This window comes from Pundamilia nyererei, unplaced genomic scaffold (assembly GCF_000239375.1).
Source record: "Pundamilia nyererei isolate P.nyererei 1_Seehausen unplaced genomic scaffold, PunNye1.0 scaffold00118, whole genome shotgun sequence".
Lineage (NCBI taxonomy): Eukaryota > Metazoa > Chordata > Actinopteri > Cichliformes > Cichlidae > Pundamilia > Pundamilia nyererei.
The window spans coordinates 1,382,999-1,406,983 of record NW_005187519.1 but is presented as its reverse complement, the minus strand read 5'-3'; the positions used below and the strand labels follow the sequence as shown (position 1 = coordinate 1,406,983).

The window sequence follows — 23,985 nt, the reverse complement described above, 5'->3', positions numbered from 1 at the left end:
CACACACACACACACACACACAACCCGCATTCGAATGAAGAGCAGACGATGCTGGTTGTTTAATAAAACAATGTTAGGTGCAAAGAAAATTCCTTTTTTGTGACCTTGTATGTCTCAGTCCATATGTTTGAGTCTAATAGTTAGATGGCTATCACATTTTTACATTTGTAATTGTGAGGTTATTGTTATACAACATGTTTGCCTGGTATAAGTTCCAGTGGCCCAGTTTTAACCCCTATTAAATCACTGGTGCTTTCGTAAGTCCAACATCAGTCACTAAGAATCAAAATAAGCCAACAAAGTTCACCTGAAAATTGACCAGGCAGCAACACAGGCCCCGAGACCACCTACTGCGACTGCTCCAGGGCAAACGCTTGTGGCACGACAAAGTTGTTTCACCTCAATATGTTTCAATTACAGCCAACACAACAAATGTAGCTCTTTGAATGGGTAATGCGAACATTAAAGCATGTACCCGAGGGTTTGCAGAGCAAGTTCATGTTTGAAGACACTGTTTACTTATTCAATACACAATAATTCTGTGAATGTATTCTAGCTCGAGGCTTGAACATACTGCTTATTTGTCCAATGAAGCATCCCAATCCTCTCCACCGCGCCACCAGTGAAGCTCATTTGGCAAAGGCACAGTGCATTATTAGCTGGTAAATAAAGTGGCGTGGTGAGTGTGTGCGAGAGTGAGAACGAGCTCAAGAGAGCTTCGTCGGCTACGGGTCTGTGTCTTATTTAATAGACCTCTCCTCTCCCTCTCCTCTCCAGTCCAGTCCAGCCTCATCCTAATGAAACAATAACAACTACAGCCTGTCACCATCTGCTCTTATTACTGCTCCATCACCACCTCCCTGTGCCTCATCTCTGCTCTCTCTTTCCAAATCACTCCATTTCTCTCCACCCACAGCGGCAATTTTTTTTTTTTGTTATTCTAGCAATGTATGCACACACACCGAAATGCAAAAAATGCTCTTTGCACAAATACCATGCTGATATGATGGATGTGACCAAAGCTTGCCCTTTCTGTTGAGGTAAATACATCCAGTCAGCAACCAGTCATTGCTAGAAAATTTCATATTTCATTTAAAGCCTCAGAGGCACACTGTATAGACGCAGTGATATACTCACTGTTTGTAAAGCCTGTCTTGGCTGTTTGGAGTCGGAGGTGAGCATAAGAGAAAAGACAGCTAAGTTATCAGGTAGAACTTGGAAGATTTATTAACAAGATGCAGGCATAGACTCTATGGGTGACCCTCAGAGACAGGTACCTGCTAATCAGGGTGAAGGAACATGCTAGAATATCACTCACCAAAACTAAAGAAATTACCTGTCTTTGACAGTCTGTTAGTGTAATCACCACAGAGTTAGCCATATTAATCATCAAAACAACTGCACTAAAATGGTCCTTAACAAAGCACAGGGATGTTAGAAATAAATTATGACATCTGATTATTGAACTCAGAACTTTTTATGCGCAGAAGGCAGTAAACATGCTTATTCTGCTGTAAACTTGGGCATTTTACCATGGGACTCGACAGTTGTTGATTCCCGTTTTTGGTGCCAGCCCCCAAAGTGGCCATGTGAGGAAGTGCAGCTTGGGCTCAGCACTGTATTCCCATGAGTTCTCCCAGCTAAAATGACACAGTACATATAAATGTAACCACGTGTGCATCAGCTGTTTTATTAGCTACATAAATGTACTTGGCAGACTCCCTTTTGCCTTGAGAATTACTTTCATTCTTCATGGCACAGATTCAGCAAGTATGCTCAAACAGTTGCATTAAATGTGTGCATAGTTCACAGTTAACTGTCAGGTAAGATGTCAAATGCTTCTATCAGCATTTGAAGTGATTTGAAAAACGTTATCAAGGCAGCACTTTAAATGGCGGGGTTACTGCAACGTACATTGCAAAGAAAAATAAGAAAATTGATGTTTGGAGTTTAAAAAAAAATAGGTCCATTTTCTTGACCTTGGAAAGAAAATTCAGTTTCTCTCCATGTTAGATTTATGATCCAAACCTTTTAAAACATCTCACATGTGCCCCAATGTGATACAGCTGTGGCCGTTTGTTTCCGCACTTCATCTTAACGCTTGTACAAAAACGCGATTTTGGTGCTCTACAGACCGAACGAGGTTTCGAACAGCATGTTACCGTCACTCGATCCACTCAGTCATCCTCTCATCGCTCCTTCCTTTCCCTCTTTCATCTCACTCACTTCCCCCCGTCTTATGAAATTTGTCATTTCCCTTCCCCTGCTCTAACTCACTACCTGCAGTGACATCTCAGCGGGCTTAACACTGCGCCTTCAGGACCGGCTATAACGATAGCCATTAAACGACGTGTCATTGCCGAGCTGCGGGCAATGTCATCTATTCTGCAGACCGGACCGGCGCTGCGATTGCCGGTCCTATTGTGCTGATGGTTTTATATCACATTGAGTAAGTGCTTGTATGGCTGACCGACTGATATATGGTCTCATTATATTGTTTGATGGTCGTGGCCAAGCCGGGTGATTATGCCGCTGATAAACCGCAGCGAATGAGGGACCCGATATGCTCATTAAGACACGTATTGATCAGGTGCATTGACTTTTTGTGTGTGTGTGTGTGTGTGTGCTTGATCTGAGATGTGTACTATAGGCTGCCTGGATGAAAATGTGTGTGTGGCTTTCTCTCTTGCCTCTGGCTCAGATCTTTTCACGGCTCGGTTACAGGTGCCAGCTCCTGCTTTTTTCATACTTAGTCGCCGAGGCTTTGTTTAGCGGCTAGCGGTGAAGGCGGGTGGCCAGGCCAGCTGCTGGGATGCTGCTCAGTGTCAGCTGTTACTGGCAGGGAGGCGGCGTGCGGAGGAGGCTTGTCATAACCTTGAATTGGAATTGTTTTGTATGTGCACAGCTGGTGATCTGCTGCTCGTTGTCGACTGTGATAGCAGCTGACACCAGACTGTGATTTGCCTAGTGGTGGGCACGCTGCGGTCCACTCTGGCAACTGCCAGTTCTGACAGAACTCCACATTCACACCCCCGAATTATTTGTCTTTCATAAATGTGTGTGTGTGTTGCAGAATCATAACTATCAGGGCTGTACAGTCTCAGTTTTTTGGCTTCTTTTTTTATTTGCTGCAAATAAAAACCTTGTGTTCACCTTCCACCACTCTTTCCTAGACTTGCTTTTTACTTATTATTTTAAATGGAGCGGCCTCACCCTGCTGCATGCTCCCGGTGGCTCTGAAGATGTGTTTTAGCATTCACAGTGCCAAGTAGCAGGAGGTTAAAAATATTTGGATTTGATGTAAAAGAAAGGCACACTTCTAGTTTTCGATAGCTTTGCAATAAAAACAATAGCTGCCAGGAGGTTTTCTTCACATTCTTGGCACCAGATGAGACAGAGAGTGGGATAAATAGTCTTAATATGAGTGTGTCTGTGTGTTTTGCTTCCTCAGCTGGTGGAGCCCCTGACCCCCAGTGGAACTGCTCCAAACCAGGCCCAGCTGCGGATCCTGAAGGAGACAGAGCTGAAGAGGGTGAAGATTTTGGGTTCGGGAGCTTTCGGAACAGTCTACAAGGTCAGTGTGTGATAAAGCCATCCTGCAGACTCTGGTGCCGATCAATATCAAGTAAATACAGGGTATTGCTGATACCTTTAAGTTGTAAAGGCAGCTTATGTAGGGGACAGCAGTGTGTCACAACTTGTTATTTTGTGTTAACACAATAAAACACATCTTTCAGCTTTTCATGTATTTTGAAAGCCAAAATGCCAGATAGTTGCTGTGCTATCAGATGCACTAATCACTGTTTAGTTACAGCTTTCTGATTGGCGTAGATGTAGAGTACGGCACCAACCTGTGAGCACATCTGTCTTAACCCTGCCGTATAGGCTGAATCACACCAGTCCCTGCTTCTCCGCAGCAACATATTTAAACTGTAGATGATTTGCTGGATATTGGTAAAATATTTGGTCAACTTCACTGTTATGACACAACACTGACAAATTAACACTACTGGAACTTTTATGGCCCTACACTGTAAATGTCCAAGTCAACAAAACATAAGATTTACATCATTTAAGTAGCTTCTTTAAGCTAGCTACGTATTAATGATGATCAGTTTCTTGCTCTTCTCCCACACGGTGACATTATTTACCCGTCCAGAGTGAAAACGCATGTAGCTGACCGTCCTTTGAAAGCTTTCATCCTGGCAGTGGGGTAAGATGAAGGATTCTATAAAAGATACACGTAGATGTGACTGAAGTGGAGCTCTGAGTGAGAAATCGCCACTTGGGATTTAAATAAGGAGAGATCATTAGCAGGAATTGAACATCATTTATTGATGTACGGAATTCAATTTCAGGTATTTACCGGTTAGACCAGAATGGCCTATCGCAGCAGAACAGAATCCCGGCGGTGATATTGATTAGGGCAGGGCCCCCCGAGTCTGGATCAGGGCTGGCAACTCGAGGCCTCAAGGGCCGATGTTGTGCAGGTTTTAGATATCATCGTGGGTCAACACACCTGAATCAAATGATTAGTTCATTACCAGGCCTCTAGTGAACTTCAAGACATGTTGAGGAGGTCATTTAGCCATCTGAATCAGCTGTGTTGGATCACGGACACATCTAAAACCTGGAGCTGGTCATCCCTGGTCTAGATGCTGGTGGGGGAGATGAATATGGAGGCTTGGATGGAACCTGAGTAACTGGGAGAGGCGGAGATGGGGAGGAGGTGGGTTGCGTGACAGCATCTGCAAACTAGAATGACAGATAACCAGTGATATTTAATGTCTGCAGAGTGGAGGCTGATGGGCCTAAAGGAGGCAGGCAGAAAGATGACTGGACTACACCAGTGATGTCACAATGAGCTTGACTGCATGGCAAAGTGGTCACGTGACTGAATAGAAATTCAGTTGTTGACAATCAACACCTGATGTTCAGATATCTTTCACAGGTCATATTTGAGGGGTATTTTTTTCTAATTTCCCCAAAAATAAACAAAATATAGACCTTATCACGCAAGTGTGGAGGGAATACCAATACCAGCATAGGTGTCAGACCTCTCTCGGTTGAAGAACAACCTCTGAACAACAAACACAAACCTTTTCTTTTGTCACAGCGTTTCCTGACAGACACAAGCTGAGGGCGGCTCAAGGACCTGGTACAGAAGTTGCTGTTTGCTTGCCAAATTCGCTGCCCTTGGCAAAATTATTCATAGCACCCCGAAAATCAGCAGAATCCATCAAATAAATACTGCACGTTCTACCACTGGCTCCAAATTCCTCTGGATTCCTCTACTCATCTGCCCGTTTTAAGGCATATTTTATTTAAATTAATCTGCATGCAATTTATGGCAGTACAATCCCACAGCAGTTTGCTTTTAGCAGAATTTAAGCCTCATAAAGTGAATTGAAATTGTGATATTTGTCTTTTCTAATCGCTTTATCCAAAGGGTTTTAAACTTAGTTATGCACGAGCTAATTGTTGAAGGCCAACGGTATTTTTTGAAGATGGGGTTGGATTTATTAGAGCTGCAGGAGACAGTTAAACACAACAACCACCATTCAAAGTCAGTTCTGCGGTAGCTCTGTGTGTGAGTGTGTGCCAGGGGTTGTTTATTGGGTACATTTATGGTGATTGCTTGTATATTTCAGGGCATCTGGGTCCCAGAAGGTGAGACGGTGAAGATCCCCGTGGCTATTAAAATCCTCAATGAGACCACCGGTCCTAAAGCCAACGTGGAGTTCATGGACGTGAGTATTTATATCGCAACAATTTGTATCTGTTTTCGGCCGTGTGTGTGTGAATGTGCGTGCGCGAGCCATAAAGCGTTGTCACAGAGACTGCCGGGTCTGTCGCTTTGTGGAATCGTGCATTTGGCGGTAAATTCTTACGAGAGCACCTTCTCAGTCGGAGCCTGTAATAAAGTGAACTCCACCACGCTGTACAGCCAGCCATGTATGGAACAAGACTCTATTAAAGAACAGCACTAGTTTATGAGATATGGCTTTATAGCAATGCAGGAATGATGGAAGGGAGAGGAAGATGAGGAAGGGCAGGTGGTGGAATTTCCATTTTTTTCTTTCTTTCCTTTTTTTTCAAATACACAAGCTTTTGTGTCTCATTTATCACAAGGTTGTGCAAAAAGGTGCCTCATCATTATACAATTGTGGATGCTGGATCATGAACCCTTTCATCTAGCTGTTCATTTCTGTCTTTTTAAAAGCAAATATCCCGTTGTTTTCAAATCCACCTTTTCATTTGGGGGGATTTTTGGCTCTTCTTGATCTTATGTGGCACTGAAATGGAGTATTGTTGCATTTCAGGTTGCTGATTGGGTAAAACAGGTCAGCTTAATGTCTCTTTATTGTACTCTATGCATGTGACGAACATGGTCTGTGTTTTGTTTCTTTCTTTTAATTCAGCCAGAATAAAGATTTGAATAGATTATAATGAGAACGTAAATGAAATAGCTGTATGTGATATGCAGATGTTGGAGAACAGCATAAAAAATAATGAAATTGAATTGTTAGCAAAACAATGTGGATAAAAGGTTATCAGTAGCATGCAAAAAAAAAGTTATTAAGCCTCGCAGTTGTAATTATTAGTCAAGTAAAGTACCCCGTCTTTCAGTTTTAAGGTTTTAAAAAGGTTGTAAATACAAGCTCAGACCAAGCAGACATGCCATAAGTCGCTGCGTTACTAATTTTAGGCAAAGATAAGTAAAAATGCAGAATCAGAGTGTGAAAAACTAATTCCACTCTCACCGCTTCCACATGAATTAAGGGGGTAGATAGCAGCTTGATGCAGATTATTAAATACTCTTGATTACCTGATCATCAGGAAGTGTGAGCACCTCTATAAAAGCAGACGTTTTTGTCAGTTTGAGTTATAAAGTCATTGCCAAACAATCTGAAGTCCGTCAGTCTGCAGTGAGAAAGATTATTCACAGGCAGAAAAACATTCAAGATAGTCCCCAATCATCCCAGGAGTTGACATCTCTGCTAATTCAGTCCAAGGTCAGATCGTGCAGTGTTCAGAGACACTGCAAAAAACCCAGTAGCTACATCTCAGACTCGACAGGCCTCACTGGCACATGGCATTTGGTTGCTTAGGAAGAGAGGGAAGGGACGGCGGCGAAAGAGAGAGAGTGATGTCGATAGCAGATTTTAAAATTTGAGAGAGATTTGTGATCTTTTGCGTGTTTGGAGTGTGTAGTTAGCGTGTAGTGTAGTCAAAGATGCCACCAGTGTCTCCAGGGGGACAAAAGGAGGAGTGATACACCCCGGAGGTGTCGGGGCAGTAATGTGCCGCTCTGTCTGGTGCTTGAAGTGGCACAAATACTTTGTGTGGCATCTTATTGTGGCACCTGATGGGGAAAACACACCTGAGACATCGGCTGCATTTAATGCAAACAGTTGTACCTTTGCTCTTTGCTGCATTTGTACATAATCTTTTAAAATGTGCAATTTATGTTTGCATTTCAAGTTATGAAAATGCTTTGTTGTTACAGTTGTTACAGTAAAAACATTGAACTTTTTGCTTCTCAGATTTTGTGCTTTTTTTTGGTGATTTTAGTTCCATTGTGTTAAAGGGAACCCCGGCTATTAACACATGTTTGCACTAAAATATGCATTTTGCTTTCAATAACACATATGTGGTATAAAAATACGCCAAATGTTTTCCTTTTAAGCACATTTTGATATTATTTGTATCCCACTGTAATTTTACTGTATAAAGAGCTAACATCTCCAACATTTCTGGAGTAGTTAGTCATTATAAGAAGTGTTTATGAACTAAAAATCACGAACGTGGGATACTGTTAGTCCATGATTTTGAAAGGCCAGTGTATGCTCCCGACACAGGGGAAACAAATTTTACCTAGTTTGGCACAACGGCTTCAAAGTTTTGCTGCACTGTGTTGCATGGAGAATCTGTAAAAATAACGATATCGTAATTTCACTGTATAATAGAAATTAGAATTCTATTAATGTTTTTATCATGCGGTTATGCGATACCATGGATAGCTGCTACCATAAAATTAAGCTGTTTACACCAAACGCTCTCAGTCGCCGTTGCCATTGGCAAGCAGTAGCCGCATAGACACCAGTAGTTTTCCCTCACTCTCGCGTCCTCGTGTGACGGATTGTTTTCATCTTCATCTAAAGTAAGTACTGGTTGACTATTTTCATCATCTCGCTCGGTTTGCTCTGGTTGAAACTGGAGAGGTTGAACAGAAGCCATTTCAAGTGCGCTTCTAACTGTGAACTCGATGTGGTGCAACCATGTGACGTCACTACCTAGAGTGCATTGAGAAGTAAATAACAATGGCGACCTACTGGTAAATTGGTTTTATATAAAATGTGCTTAAAAGGAAAATATTTGGCATATTTGGATACCACATATATGTTATTGAAAACACAGTGCATATTTTAGCGCAAACATGTGTTAATAGCCGGGTTTAATGTGTTAATACAGTATGAAAAATACCTGCAAAGTCAGACATGTGAGGTTGTGCTGAAAAGAACAATACCTAACAAGGCAAGGTAAACTGTTTCTAAAGGTGAAATCGAAAGTAGTCAAAAAACAGCCTTTTATAACCTTGAACCCAGTGGGTCAGTACAGTTAAGCCAGAGGAAGCTTATTTAAAGAGTAGCGACACTCCCACTCATATGTGCACTTGGACACACAACCCAGAGGAAGGTGTCCACGCTGGATGAACGCTAATTGGACTGATATCATGCCGGAGTCTGGTATCCAGTTCTCATAGACCATCCGTGATCCTTACACGTAGCATAGTGCTAACAACTGCGAGACAGATGGCTACACACAGTGATCAATACTAAGAATGTTAATGCAAAAATCAAACACTAAAATCATTATTCACAACTAGCTGACTACCAACCACAGTGCGAACCACTTTATTCTCTCTCCTGTCGCACACACAGCTGCGCTCCGTCCTGTGTTTCCCCATTTCTGGGCACTTTTTTTAATCTGTGCATCTTTTCCCTCCCTCCTTTTCATCGGTCCCTCTCTTCCTCTTTCTCGGTGTCTCTCCCAGTGGGCGTCCCTGTCCATCCAGAGCCAATATGCTCTGTCTGCTGGCTTGTTAAACAGCAATCTAAAGGCAGGCTCACGCTTCGCCACTGAGAAACTGGCCACTGGAGTGCCAGCTCCAAACTCTCTCTGAAAGTCCGCACACACACACACATAACCAAACACGCTCTGTGCAACAAAAAATAAGCCTCCCCATGGGGTGAGGGAGGCGGGGTGGGGTGGCCTTGCCTGCGAGAGATGCAGAGTGAATTGCTCGTGTTTGCAAATATGTGGATTTGACTCGATTATGTGACGTGTGAAATGCAAAGGCCCTAACAATACATTCATTTAATGCATCTGCTCCACTTTTGTAGCACTCGCGCGCAGACACCCACACGCACTAGCACAGGCGCAAGTTTCACACGGCTCTGCCAGTCTATCAACTCTTGTTTGTGCAAGTGTGTGTGAGGGGGGCAAGTGAGCAAGGGAGCGAAATGGAAAAGGAGGGTCAGCCGGCAGTAATGGAGGTCGGCGCTCAGGGAGATGAGAGGGAAACCAAAACACACGCACACACACACACACACACACACGGGCAAATCCTCGTAACATTTGCCCGGAGAGTAGAAAGCAGGAGCAAGAGTTTAGCCCGACACAGTTTACGACTCCTATTGAGATCACAGTCTGAGAATAAAAGTGCTCTTCCCCCTTTTTTTCCCTTCCTCTCAGGATCCCGAGGCGAGGCGCATTCCTGGTGCAGAGGTGGCTGATGGCGAGTGGTTGGGGGCAGAGGGGGAGCAGGTGGTTTTGAGAAGTGAAAAAGTAGTGGCACAACTTCAGTGCTGCGAGGCTCTGCTTAAATCAGGCCACTGATGGTGCCAAAAGCCTCACGACGGCCTATGGCCCCGCTGCTGTTTAGAATTAATCTACTCGCGCACCACCCACACTGCAACCACCTCTCTCCCTCTCAGCTCATTCTTTAGCATCTAAATTTAAAAAGGCACCTCATCTATCCATCGGCTGCCCCGGGGCCAAGCCTGGATATACACCTCCTCAACCGCTTGCCGTATGCAAAGACGGAGAGAGAGAAAGTGTGCGTGTGTGTCCTTGAGGGCGTGAGTGTTTTCGAGAGCTGCCAAGAGAGTGTGTCTGCATGTCAGTGAGAGAGAGAGAGAGAGAGAGCCCGAGAGAGGCAATAGGAGACGAGAACGAGTGAAGTGAGTGTTTCTGAGCGATGGCACTGAAGTGCAGCTTCTGCTCAGCCGTAACGCGTATACGCGCCGGCCACAAGTATCGGTCCTCGCCATCATAACACTTCATCACCGGCACACATCCTTCTGCTCGCAGCGCCGCAATAACAATTACCCAACGTTGACTCCCAACTGTTCAGACCCCTGCGTCCATCTGCTGCAGAGAGAGACGGAGAGGGAGGACAGAAAATGTATTTACACGCCAAAATGACAACAAGAGCGAGAAATTCTGAAGCAGCTTCTGGAATCAGAGGCGCAGTAACTTTGTGTTAGACAGCAGCGTGGATTCTAAGCATGCACGTTTCACTGTGTTTTTTTTCTTTTAATTGGAGCATCATTTAAGAACCTCTGTGTGTTGTGCATGCTAAAATATAGATTAAAAAGGCTGTGTTTGTGCAGCTTTGAAGAAGGGTTCTGCAGGGTTTTCTCTCACTATGAGTTTACTCAGGGCAGATGCTGTGCATGCAGATATAGTAATCATCTCACAAATATTAATTTATGCATCTAACTTCATTTCTATTAGGAATTCTTTGGTAGACACTGTAGTGTTATCCAAGGGTAACAGCTTGATCTGTCATCGAAAAAAAAGGATAATAGAACCTAATGCTGCTCAATAAACTTAATATTTATAATGTTGATTGTTTTCCTACAAAAACCCAGAATAAAGATTCCAACATACTTTGAGCCCAGAGCGTCAGATGTTATGACAACGTGTCCTTTGGCGTCAGTGCCTTAAAAAACTGGGTTTACGGAAATGTTGAAACAGGAATGTCTTGACAACTTGATGACTTTAAAGAGTTAAAGTCATCAAGTTTTGTTTGTATGAGTTCCCATTAGAGGCGGGAATCACCCGACACAAAACAATGTTATTGTGATTTTGAACATTTTGCAGTATCTTGAGTTAGAGTTAAACGTTGTCAATACCTGCTTTATTCAGTGAGGTTACCTCGCCTCCGTTATTGTTGTGTTGCAAAATTAGGCTTGTTAAGCACACTAAAACCTGCCATAAATGTTGACGTAACACAGTTAGTCTGCAACCAGTCTGTGATTGGATGGGGTCAAGTTGGCAATTAAATGCAGTTTGTTTCTGATAAGCGATTAACTGTGATAAATCGTGGAAAATCATTGAGATTCAATCAGACTGATACCAACATGTTGCAGCCTGTCTGCTTTTATAAATCAGAAAGCAATTATTTGCAGACCTTTAACAATCTCTCTGATAGTGTTTGCAAGCCGTCCAAGTCAGACTGCAATTGTTTGCAGAAAGGTTGCCTCCTATCAGGCAACCTGTGCAGTCGCCTTGAGATTAAAAGTGGTCACGAGTGTTCAACACCCCCAAACTCTGGGCAGCTATTTAGTCACGGGTCACTAATGTTTCTTTTAAATGTCCAATTTTATTTTTTTTACTCGCCTTCCTGAGCCGTTACCTTGCTCTGAAGTACGAGGTAGCTTTATCAGGCTAATTGTGTCTAGTGTGTGATGGTTTTTAGTTGAGCTGATTTAATATAAGGCCTCTCAGCTAATATTATGTCAGGATGGCGGTGCATAAGATGAGTACTTTGTAAGATTTTTATTTATGTAATAAAATATTGATATTTTGTGTGCCTTTATCCACACAATATCACTAGATAAATATCATTGTGCAGTTGTGCACCAATCTCTACTTCCTATGATATCAAATTTAAGTTGAAATAAACCTCAGTGTTTGCGTAAATCTTACCACAAAGACTTCAGTGAGATAATGTGAATGTTGAGTGTGTGAAAACATGGCAGTTTCCTGGTTGATAAACTCATCTCATTGCATCACCATCTTTCCAACATCTAAAAATGAACTGTTTCCCTCTTTAATCAGCATCAGTACTTTCACAGCTAGTGCATCAAGGTACCAAAGTGCCAAACGGCTCCCTGTGTGTGTCTTGATGATGCTTTTTTTTCAAAATATCAGATTTTTTTTTTTGCACCTACAACACCTGAAAAAAGCAGCAGATCATTTTAATTTTGGATTTTATGTCTACTAAACCTGAATTATGCATGATATATTATGAAGTCATCACATTGCCTTGCAACCACCAAACACAGACTAATCAGACAATACTCCAGAGTGGGCAGGTACAGTAATAGTATAGAAAAAGAAGCAGGACGTTTCTCCATTGTTGTCCGTCATTTTAATTGGTGGAGGTTTTATTGAATGGTCATGAATTTGTGACGTATAGGAGGATGTTGGTCACAGTTTCATGTTTTTCCTTAAACTTTTTAACCAGGTCACAAACAGCCCAGTGAGGGTTGTTTCCACACGCTAAATGAGCAAATTTTCAGGAACTAGATTTCAAATAAATTTTCACACATTGCCACCTTTTGAATCAGGTTCTTTTTTTCAGATTTCAGTGTGCCAACTAAAAATAACAAAAATATATATGACTACAATTTAATGATATTGAAATTGCGCAAAAAGGTCAAAGGGGGAAGCTGCAAGCTTAAAATTCTGTTCAGTGCGACACAAATATAGTACAGAAAGCAAAGAAGCTCCAAAGTATCTGAAGAGAAGTTTCTTGAACCCTGTAAGTCAGCAGTCTTCTTAGTCCATTTTTGTCCTCCTTCCCCCCCTCTCACCCAGGAGGCCCTGATCATGGCCAGCATGGAGCACCCCCACCTGGTGCGTCTCCTCGGTGTCTGCCTGAGCCCCACCATCCAGCTGGTCACCCAGCTCATGCCCCACGGCTGCCTCCTCGACTATGTGCACGAGCACAAGGACAACATTGGATCGCAGCTGCTGCTCAACTGGTGTGTCCAAATTGCAAAGGTAAATGACTATAATCAGGTCGAAAGAGGACGGCGTCTGTTTGTGCTGTGGTGTTTGTGCATTACTGTACTGCTGGCAGGTGTGAGGGCGGCATTGGATTTTATGGATTTGTGTTCTTGTTGGACGAGTCTGCCTTATTTTTTTTCATCCCCAGCCAAAAATTTGGCTGAAGGTGACATGGAGAGGCTTGCCAAGTGCAGTGTCAAACCGAACGAGTGTGATTTTTTTTTCTAAAATATGATCTCATTGCACTTTCCAAATTTGTATTTAAACAGCTTTCAAAACAATTTTTGAGCTGCTATCACAAACACAAATGTCCCTAAGCTGCCGACCTTTCAGTTGGATGCTTTACTTACTCGGGTTTTTGTTGTAGTTTTCCAGGCTTTGTGGAACTGTATAAACATCTACATTATGCAAACCCAGAGCAGTCATAACAAAATCAAAAATCAAAAAAGCAGCTGCATGCATTTGAAAAACAATATAGAGCGCCGCAGTGTGTTGCTGTTGAAATTCAGGTGTAAATCAGTTGTCACAGCCCTTTAAATGACATGATAGGTTAAGACTGAGGCCTAACTTGCCTTGGAGCTTGTCCTTGAAGCATTCAACATGGAGGCCCTGATCATGGCCAGCATATTCTTTTAGCGTCATAACAAACATTTAAATTACAGACCCATTCTTTGCTGCCCAAACAAAATCTGCACTCAGAATCGTTGAAACAGCAGTAAGGCTTGAAATACTGTGTGCATGCTTTTGCTTACCCAAAGAACATTTGTGTTTTGTTTGCAAATTAGGTTGATGCAGCCAGAGTGCTTGATAGTGTAACTGCCTGGTAAGATTTAACTTCTCTGAGTTATAACTCTGGGATGGCAGTGGGGTGCCTGGCTGCAATTACATGCTGTGCAGGCAGACATCTGCTGTGATACAGAGGCATCCCCCCATCAGTTTTGGAAGCGGTACATGCAAAAGAGGATCTGACAGAAGTCTGACTTACCGCTGATCACACTGATCGCAGTTAAGACAAGGGAACAACTTTTGACTTTAATGCTGTTAAAGTTTTGGATTCTGAGCGCTTCTGCCCGTCGAGGTTTAAGTCGAGCAAAGAGACAAAGGAACCAGCTCGACTGTGCCTCCAGGAAATGTTTTTGTAATTTTAAATCGTAGCTATTTCGCTAGCTGGTTGGTCTGGATATACATCAGAGGTTTTGGACAAAGTGAACAACTCCATCGTATCTGCGCTAAACCAATCAGGATGGTCCGAAAAACACAGCTTCATTTATGCCATTAATCCAACTTCAAAAGGAAGTGAGAAAGCTTTCCGTTTCCATTTTGGCAGCGCCCCATTTCCCCAAGGGGTTGCCACAGCAGGTAGCTCTGCATATTTGATTTGGCAGATTTTTACACCTGTTACCCTTTCTGACGCAACCCCTAATATAAAATGTGTCAGAATCTGAAGTGGAAAAAGTCTCATGAAGCAAATAAGGGGGAAAAACGGGGGGATTATAAAAAATATCTCAGTATAGTTGTAAAGTTTACATACTTCATTATGCTAACAAACTCTTTAGATTAGGATTATCGCTGAAATTTCAATCGAAATATAATACTCGGGAAAATACCCAACAATTCATACCATTTTCTACTCCGCAAGAGGAGAAAAATTCACAGTCTTTGTTTTTTGTAAAGATGAGAATAATACATCAATCACATCACTGTTTTCTTTTTTTCTGATGTAACAGTGAATTGATATATGACAACTATATCTTAAGATGCTCTTGCTGGTAGAATTTCTAAAAATTATTTTTTTTATACTTAATATCTTTTTAATCTCTGGATTTAGGAATAGTGGGAATAATGTATTCTGTTAACATTACTAATGTTACCAATAGGCAGCACTAATAATGTTTGCTGACTAGCTCCAATATTAATATTATCTTTTTGTTATAAGCCATGGCCACTAGCTCCTACCATTATAATAACTTAATAGATCAGCCAGTGTTGCTATCTGATAATTGCTAATAGTTTAATGGCTAACATTAGCATGTGCACCAGCTATGTCAACATTTATGATATAACTGTTTAATATTTTAATATTGAAACAGAAGATTTACTGACATCTAACATACTTCATAAATTGTTTAGTTTTGACATCAGCTACTATTCACGTGTTCAGCTGCTAGTGAGGGGAGGGGCTGTGACCTGACGGTCTGCAACGGTTCTGTGGGAAGTTGTGTCAGTTGAAGGAGGCAAAGTTGACACTGTTCATATCGATAATGTTGATAATGTTGATCCAATAATAATTCCTAGTATTGATTTTTGGACCCTGGTCTAGAAAAGGAGGAGCAACATTGGAACCCATTGGCTGGGGCCATTTATCAGACAAATATGACCTCCTGTCGCGTTCAATGGTCATTCATTGCAGTCTAGCGATGAATGAGGAGAAATTAAAAACATCAAACAGAGGACATAATTAGCCACAGCCATAGCCTCTACTGTAAAAATAACTTAATAAATCGACTAATGTGGTTAGCAGGTAACTGCTAATTGTTAAACAGCCAATGTTAATGTGTGCACCGGCCAGGTTGACGTGTAGTACTTTTCAAACAGGAACTTTCCTGACCTTTTGTAATTCATCTTAAAGTGTAGTTCAGTCTGTTGATATTAACTACTTTTCATGCGTTCAGCTGCTAGTGAGGAGAGGGGCTGCTACCAGCGGTGCTGTTTGAAGTTGTGTTTCAACTGAAGGTGGCACTGTTCGTATCGATACTGTTGCAAATGAGTATCTAATCTGATGATAACTCTTAGTATAAAATAGTATTTGAGTAGTGTTTTATTTTTATTTTTTCTTTAGCAACGCTTTGCTAGATAAAGTGCTAGCAATATGGGAACCCACCAGTTAGGGTCATCAGACAGACATGTAACATGCTTGTCTACAGTCTGGGAATGAATGAGGAGAAACTAAAAACATCAAACAGAGGACATCAGATAAGAACCTGTGGTTGTAAATTAGCTTTGTAGCCAACGTGTTCATTTTTTTTTTAAATATCCAATCGGAGTTTTAACCCGTACGCAGTCAAAGTTCAGCCAACTGTAGTTAGGTAAATACACTTTGGATTGCAAACTGAAACCAGATTCTGGTTCTTCACCTACCATATAATATATTACGTTTATTATGCAGTGATCTGATTTTCATACGTAGTGAGTGAGAGCCTGAATGGCTCTTCATCTGTTCCAGCAGGTCTATCATTTTTGCTTATCATTACTTTGATGACTTGCTAATCTTTTATTGTATCTGCTGCTAAACTGATAAAGCTGTCAAACATGGACCTTACTGTACACAGGCAGTGCTGGTTTTTGTTCTCAAAAACTGGTTCTGTTTAAGTTTTCATCAAATAACGTACATGTGCACTTTAAAGCAATGTTTGTGTAGTAAATAAAACCAAAGTAAGAAATGCCTACTGCACCAAACACTGTTCTTATACACGCAGGCCCTGTTTTCAGCTATAAACACACTAACACCACACTAATGTTAACATTAACCCCTGCAAACTGGTGTGATAGCATGACAAAACTGTGTGTTCATAACTGTGTGTTCAGAATGTGTATGAAAAGCGATTCACAGAGTATTTTTCAGATAATTGCCTGTTTCTAAAGCACTTTTTATCAGAATTGATTTGTATTGGCAAAGTATTCTCTTGTTTCATCACTCTGAGTCAGCGATGAGAGCGTCGGGTTCACAGGGTTAGTGGGAGGTGGGTTAGCGTGAGAGGGCTTAACCCTTTATTCTCCAATGATAGATGATTCCCAAGAGCCTGAGGAACAGGTTACTTAAGGAGGTACTTATTGCTGTAATTGGATTTAGTTTCACCTGTGGTAGCAGGAGGGGAAATGTCAGGTTGTGGTAGTTTTGAAGGCGATGGAGAGCAAGGGGAGACTATTCAAAACCATCCTCTACCCTTCCTGTACTGTGGCATTCAACTGATTGTGACCAGTACCAATAACAGCTGTTCAGTCTTGATGTAGGGTTGGAATGAAGCTGCTCGTCTGATTGAAAATCGTATTTGGATAATTTGTTTTTATTGAGTGAATTAGTGAATCGGCATAGTGGAGGAATAGAGACAAACTGTTCCTGTTAGCCCTAAACAGGCTTGTATTTCCCTTTATTGTTTCCATTATTATCAATAACTAGCAGCTATCAGCGTGCTGGCTGGATTGTCACCACCTGGGGCTTAATGACAGGCCATGGTTTGCAATGTTAAAATGACTCATCACTGAGAACTACATTTGCAGTGGCAGCTCAGTGTGTTGTTTGAAAGGCTTATTTTGTTTCCAAGGTAGAGTATCAACAAAAACAAAAATCTAACAAAGAGTAAAGAGTCCTGACTCAGGGGTGACTCTCAGACGAGTTCTAATCGTCGAAGGCACTGGAACTTTTAACTTTCGTCAGAGGATGTAGGGGACCTGTAGTCTTTATTTCCAGCTTCTTTTTCATTTAGCTTTGTGTGATTCCGAGTTTAAAATAATCTTTTTTAAGATAAGCATTTAGAAGAAAGACTTTATTAGTTGCAGCTTGCTACTTCCAGAGTTGACTCCCTTTTCCTTCCCTTCATTTTCCTGTTCTTATTTGGCAGGAGTGGCTCTCGGTGTGGTCTTCTGTTTTAAGGTTCGCTGTGTTGTGCGTTCAGAGATGCTCTTATGCAAACTTCGGTTGAAACAGTGTTGCCAATATCAGCTTGAAGCACACTTAATCAAAAATGAACACATCTTTCTACCAAGCTGTTTAATGAATTCAGCTTCCAATTTGACTTTTCAACAGCCTGATTAAAAAAATGAAAAAGCCTGGTGCAGTCTAGAAATAAAAATCAAATAGCTTGTCAACCCGAGTTGCTGAGAGGCCAGTATTTATAATCCGAGCTGCTAGGTGCACAATTAATGGGCTGGTCCTTATATATAGTCCTTTTCTTCTGTTCCTGAACACTCAAAGCAGTTAAAACATGCCACAGTCACCCAGTCAAACATGCACTTTTTGCTATGCTTAAGTGCTTTCCTTCAAACATTCACCCACCAATGGATGCAACTTGGGGTTCAGTATCTTGCCCAAGGATAACTGGCATGCATAATCGAGAAGTCAGGGATCAAACCACCAACCTTCCAGTTAAAAGATGACCTACTCTAACTCCTGTAGATGCCCACTATAACCAAATATATTCAGAGTGATCCCATTATTTTCCCTTTTCAGTGTAGCTCTAGCATACTACATGGATTTGTAAGAAATGTGAAGAATATAGGTCCATATATTGCTATCTGAATACTTTTTATTCGAGAAGTATCAGAACTGATCCCAGAAACCCATGTTTGATGTTCTCTAATTAAAAGGTACATATACAGGTACTTTTGAAAATCAGTGATTTTTAGGAAATCTCACATGAGTGACTGTGAACATAGCTGTGTTTTTTTTTGTATGGGGGAAAAATTGATGTGTTGTGTTGGGTTTGAACCAGAAAGCTCATGCTGGAACACACAAAAAAATGGTTGCCTTTCAAAGGTATAGTCACGTGTATGACCTGGTGTGGTATTCAGCCAATAGAAGAGAATCAATTTGACTTCTTATGAGCCCCACCCCCTTCTTACAGTAAGGTGTTGCCAGGTACTGCAGGGAGCCCATTTAGCAGCATGGGTTTTCTAAGCCACACAAGCCCAGTGCATGGAGTTAAAAATGCTCACAGCGGGGGACCCAGGTAGCGTGGTTCTTTTGTGTTAAGTTAGCCTCTTGGATCCTCCTCACAGGTCCTCCATCACATAGCTCTAAGATATTTTTCAAGCCAGAAAAAGACTGAATTTCTCTGTGGTGTGTGTTTTTGCATCCCTGTCTATCTGCACACGTGCTTGTGTGTGTTTGGGCATGTGAGCCGAATAAATAACTCAGAGCCCTCTTCTCTGAGTGATCTTGGCACTCTCAAGGTAATGACGAGGAACCTCTTCTCCAGGAGAAAGAGCATCCTTCAGAAGACGCACAATTTTCTAGCAAAGGGGAAAATAATTTCCCCTTGCTCTTCAGTTAGCTTTGAAAGAGGTGGGAGGAAAAGGTATATAAAAAAACACAAAAAACAGAGTTCAAGAAACAGCATACAAAAGGTCGCTCGACATATGGCACCAGACCAAGCATCCACTGTGAACTGCTGCATACGCATTCATCAAACGCACCCCATTGTATCATGAGTACTAGCAGTGATAGTCAGGTCTTTACAGAGAAACACTTTGACATTTTGTGAAATCACCTGCTTCAACTACTTGGTAAGAGTTGGACTGGATGACTGATAGCACTCATGTATGTCCGGTTGTTTTTCAGACACTGGCGAGAGCCTGGTGTTACCCTTCAACTAAGCTCAACTACCAGTGGCTCCAACTTCACATTTAATGAACAGACATGAGTGTGTTACCGGCTTTCTCATCTAAACTGCCTACAAGCAGATTTCAGGAAAATGTCAAGCTTTTTTTTTTTAGCTAAAGTACAACTGCCACAGTTATTTAATAACAAATTCAGAAATTTCAAGATTTGCTAAAATTATGTGCAGAAGTTTTACCAGTACACTCTATTATCAGTGGTGAAAGTATTACATGCAACGTGCAGACCAAAAAAATGCAATTTAGTCTGATTGTAACAAGTTTGCAGTGCCGGTGGAGCAACTTGAGGAATCTTATCATGACATTTCTAGGAAAAATCAGTGGTTATGACCGTGGCTCAGGGAGTTGGGAAGCGTATCTGTAACCGGAAGGTCGCCGGTTCGATCCCTGGGCTCTCTGTCCTGGTCGTTGTGTCCTTGGGCAAGACACTTTACCCTACTGGTGATGGCCAGAGGGGCCGATGGCGCGATATGGCAGCCTCGCCTCTGTCAGTCTGCCCCAGGGCAGCTGTGGCTACAACTGTAGCTGCCTCCACCAGTGTGTGAATGTGAGAGTGAATGAATAGTGGCATTGTAAAGCGCTTTGGGTGCCTTGAAAAGTGCTATATAAATCCAATCCATTATTATATAAATATTTGGGGTTTGAAACACTGTGGACACAATTACACAGGTAGGCTGGTGGGAGGGAGCCTGTCTTTAAGTGACCAAATTCCAAATGGCACCAGTTGCATTCATTCTCTGTTTTGCAAATAATTTCTGTCTACTTTATGAGTGCAGACAGGGCCAATACACTGGAATCAGTCTGAGTCACTCTGCACTGATGGGCTTAACTCTTTTGCAGCATGTCCCTTTGCCATAGGGGACTCAAAGCTGGCTGCCAACTGGTTGTATTCTGGTTATATTCCTATAAAACGGAAGGTTTCCAAGCACCTGTATCATTTTACAGTTACTTCACTATCTGCACCAAATTTGTTGTTATCTGTTAAGGAATTGCTGAATCTGTTTAAAATCTATGAGGTTCTGGCTTCACTATCTTAATGTGTATAAAGTGCAATCAAAGCAATACAACAGCCTGAACGGCATTTCATAAATCTGCCTCTAAAAGTTAACAACACATCCCTGATACAAATGTAGCCACTGTCCCCTTCCCAAATAGGAAAGATTGTGTTAGTATTGCTTTAAAATGCTGTTTCTGGTGCTTTGTGGACAGGTGCACTTGGGTCAGGTGGTTTTCCCCTCAGAAGCATCTGGACATAACTTCTAGAACTCATGGCGAGTGTGCTGTTGACCCAGTGCGCCTTGTTTTGCTTTTAGACTAACAGATGTTTTTTGGGGGTCTGGGTCATAGATGAATACTAAGTTTATCATCACATATGATGATCTTCCTGAAGGTGTTAACAGTTTGGACTTTGTGGGTCCTGCTCCTTAATTGTTTCATGCAGTCCTGCTTAAGAATTGTCCATAACATCCAGTGTAGTGTAGCTTTAAGGCCGTAAAAAACTAATTGGGAATTCTAAAGTACAACTACCTGAACAAGCATATTATTTTGAATAAAATATAAATATAATTTAGTTCCCAGAACAGTTATGGAGCTATCTGTGCATGCTGCCAAAACCATGAAACCCTGGCACAGGAAGGCTGTTTTTCATTTTTCACCATACTGTAACGTGGTGGCAACTTGCCAGTCCCCCCCAGCACCGCTACCACAACAACTACACAAACACCCGCCGTATGTGGGCTCTGACCCGGGCAGGTGACTGCTGTGCCACAAATTGATTGGCCGAGGCCTGTCGCCAGGCAGTGACTCTTCATCACTGAGTGTTTTGGGCATTGAGATAATGGCCCCCATTAATCTAGAGCCACACTCAGGGCTGTTTCACTCCCACTGCCACACACGAACACACACACACACACAATGACTGACACAAACATGCACTTGCACACATAACCCACACAGAGGTCTCTTTAGATGTGTGTGAATAGCCTCTAAATTATAAGTCTCGATCTTTCCTTTCCTTTTTATGCTCTTTCCTTTATCCCTCTGCCGGTTTTCCTCACTCATCTGTTGTTTCTTTTCCTCGTATTTTTTTCCAGGACTTCCTCTTTATGTCCTTTTTTTCTTTTTTCTATTTTTATTACACTCATTCATTTTCCTCTTCTTTTCTTTTTGACGCCCTTCTTCCTTTTCTCTTCACATTCGATTTTGTTTTTTCATCATAACCCCGTCCTGTCTTCCTTTCATTTATCCTTCCCTTTCCCCTTTCTTTGCTCCATTTCCATTTATTTCCTTCCTTTCTGCTTTTCTTTCCACATCATTTCTTTTTCCTTCTTCTTTCTCTTTCATTTCCACAATATTTTCATTCTTCTTATTATTTTGTTTCCATGTCATTGTCTCTTACTTCCTTTTTCTTTTCTTTCCTTTCATCTGTTTCAGTTTTTTCTTAACTAATTCTTTTCTTCCCATATCCTTTTTACACGTCTTCCCATCCTTCCTTCCTTCTGACTTAATTTTGACATTTTCTTTTCTTATAGTTTCTTGCTTGTTTTCTATATTTCTGTATTTTCCTGTTCTGTTTTCTGCCATTTGTTTTACAGTACGTTCAATCTTCTTTTTTAATTTTAAATTCCTTCTTTAATTCTCTTGTTACCCCCCACATCTCCTGTCTTTCCTCATTTGTGCCTATGTTATCATTTGTTTTCTTATTTTGTGTGGTCCTGTGTCTCTATATCATGTCCTACATTTCCCACTCCAGCCCTCAGATCCTTAGACGACCCCCCTGTGCTCATATTTACACGTGTCCTCCTATCTGTTTCTGCATCTCCTCTTTATCCCTCACTCAGTGAATCTCTCTCCTCCCTCTTTTTCCCTCTCACACTCATATTAGGAGCATTTTTTTTCATTAGGTATTGGATTATTAATGGAATAATTAGTAATGGGATGTATTTTAATGAACAAATCAATCACTGAATTAAATATGGGTTTGAAACTGAATGTATGCGGGGCTACAGTAGTCTTTTAATTTGGCTCCCCTCTCCCCTTTCCCTCTCTGTCTTCCATTCACGGTCTCTCTCCTCAGGCTCGGTATAATGAAAGCAGAATACATTCAGCGAGTAGCTGTCCTGCCACTAAAATGATTGGCTTTGGCAGGGAAGCTCTGGCTGGACAACGGTCTCCACTGGGGGTTTTTTTTATGGTGGGGGGGTAGAGGTGGGACGGCTGTAGGAACGAGGGGGTTGTATCTCGGCCACTGTCAGCGAGTGAACAGTGAGACAGTGAGGTCATTTGTATTTGTACCAGTGCACGTGACGCCCTGCAGGAAACACCTTGCAGTCAGATTTTGGACTCTGCTGTCACTGTGGCTCCGTGCTAACACTGACCTCGTAGCATTTCTGCACACTGTTAAAATGTGCAAGAAGGTGTGTGTGTGTGTGTGTGTGTGTGTACGTGCGTGTGTGTGGGAACAAGCAATGACACAAACCCCTTCACACACACACCAACAAACTGTAAAATAAGGCAAAATCAGCAGGGGCTTTTTGTTCATGCGTGTGTGCTCTTCCACGTGCAGTTAGAGTTGCATCCTGCGGCGGCTTCCCGGAGATGCCACCCCAATGGCACGAGATCCAATCTGGTCAAGCTTAGCGTGGAGCCCTCTGTGTCACTCACTTCCCTGTGAAACGCCTCTCGGTGCTGAGCAAACACATCTCGCCTGCACTTATTAGCCCAGCCTTAACACTTCTTCTTCCTCCTCCTGCTGCTTGTTCTCTTTTCCCTCCCAACACGTTTCCCCTCGTATTACCCTCCCTCGCTAAAATAACGGAGTCAATCTTTTGCTTGGAATCAAATCATCTCCCTCCTGCGCTTGTGTGTCTATCATGCCATCGCATGTCAGTGAAATGTCTCAATACTCTCAGCATGCAGATGTGGACCTGGACAGGTGTGTTTTCTGAGATGAGATTGCCCTGATTTGATGGTTTTGTTTCCCTCCCGTTACACAGTTCAGAATCAGAATCAGAATCAGAATCAGAATGGGGTTTATTGCCAAATGTTGAGCAGGTTTACAACATTAGGAAATTGCTGCGGTGCTTCAATGCAAACATGGTGTCATAAATAACACTTAAATAGACATGGAAAAAATAAAAGTAGGGATAAGAATTAAAAGTGCTACGTGGAAAGATATGTGCATGAGATATACATGAGATATATACATGAGAGTAAGAAGAGTAAATTGGTGTAGCCGCATGAATAAAATAATAATTGTGCTCAAAATTATGTCAGGTGTATTAAAATGAGTTTTAGCAGGGCTAATAAAAAAAGCCTGCGCTTTGCATTTGTTTTTACTGCAATACAGTATGTTTTAAAAAAAAGGAAGCAAAGGAAGCACAATGAATACATACAAGATACTAGGAAAGGAAAAAAACTACATAGCAAGAAATTATATTAGTCAGACACTCCATTAAAAACCCTCCAGAAGGCTCCAAGGGCACAAACAGAGGAATCGAGTTACTC

The 23,985-nt window shown here is 41.9% G+C and overlaps 1 protein-coding gene across 1 annotated transcript in view; it reads left to right on the top strand.

Moving 5' to 3' along the window:
- Positions 1-23,985, top strand: part of LOC102192330 (receptor tyrosine-protein kinase erbB-4) — a 373,080-nt gene that overhangs the window by 310,464 nt on the left and 38,631 nt on the right. Inside the window, exons 18-20 of the mRNA XM_013913172.1 lie at positions 3,452-3,574; positions 5,652-5,750; positions 12,895-13,080. Coding sequence (XP_013768626.1) covers positions 3,452-3,574; positions 5,652-5,750; positions 12,895-13,080 — 408 coding nt within the window. The remainder of the gene's footprint in view (positions 1-3,451; positions 3,575-5,651; positions 5,751-12,894; positions 13,081-23,985) is intronic.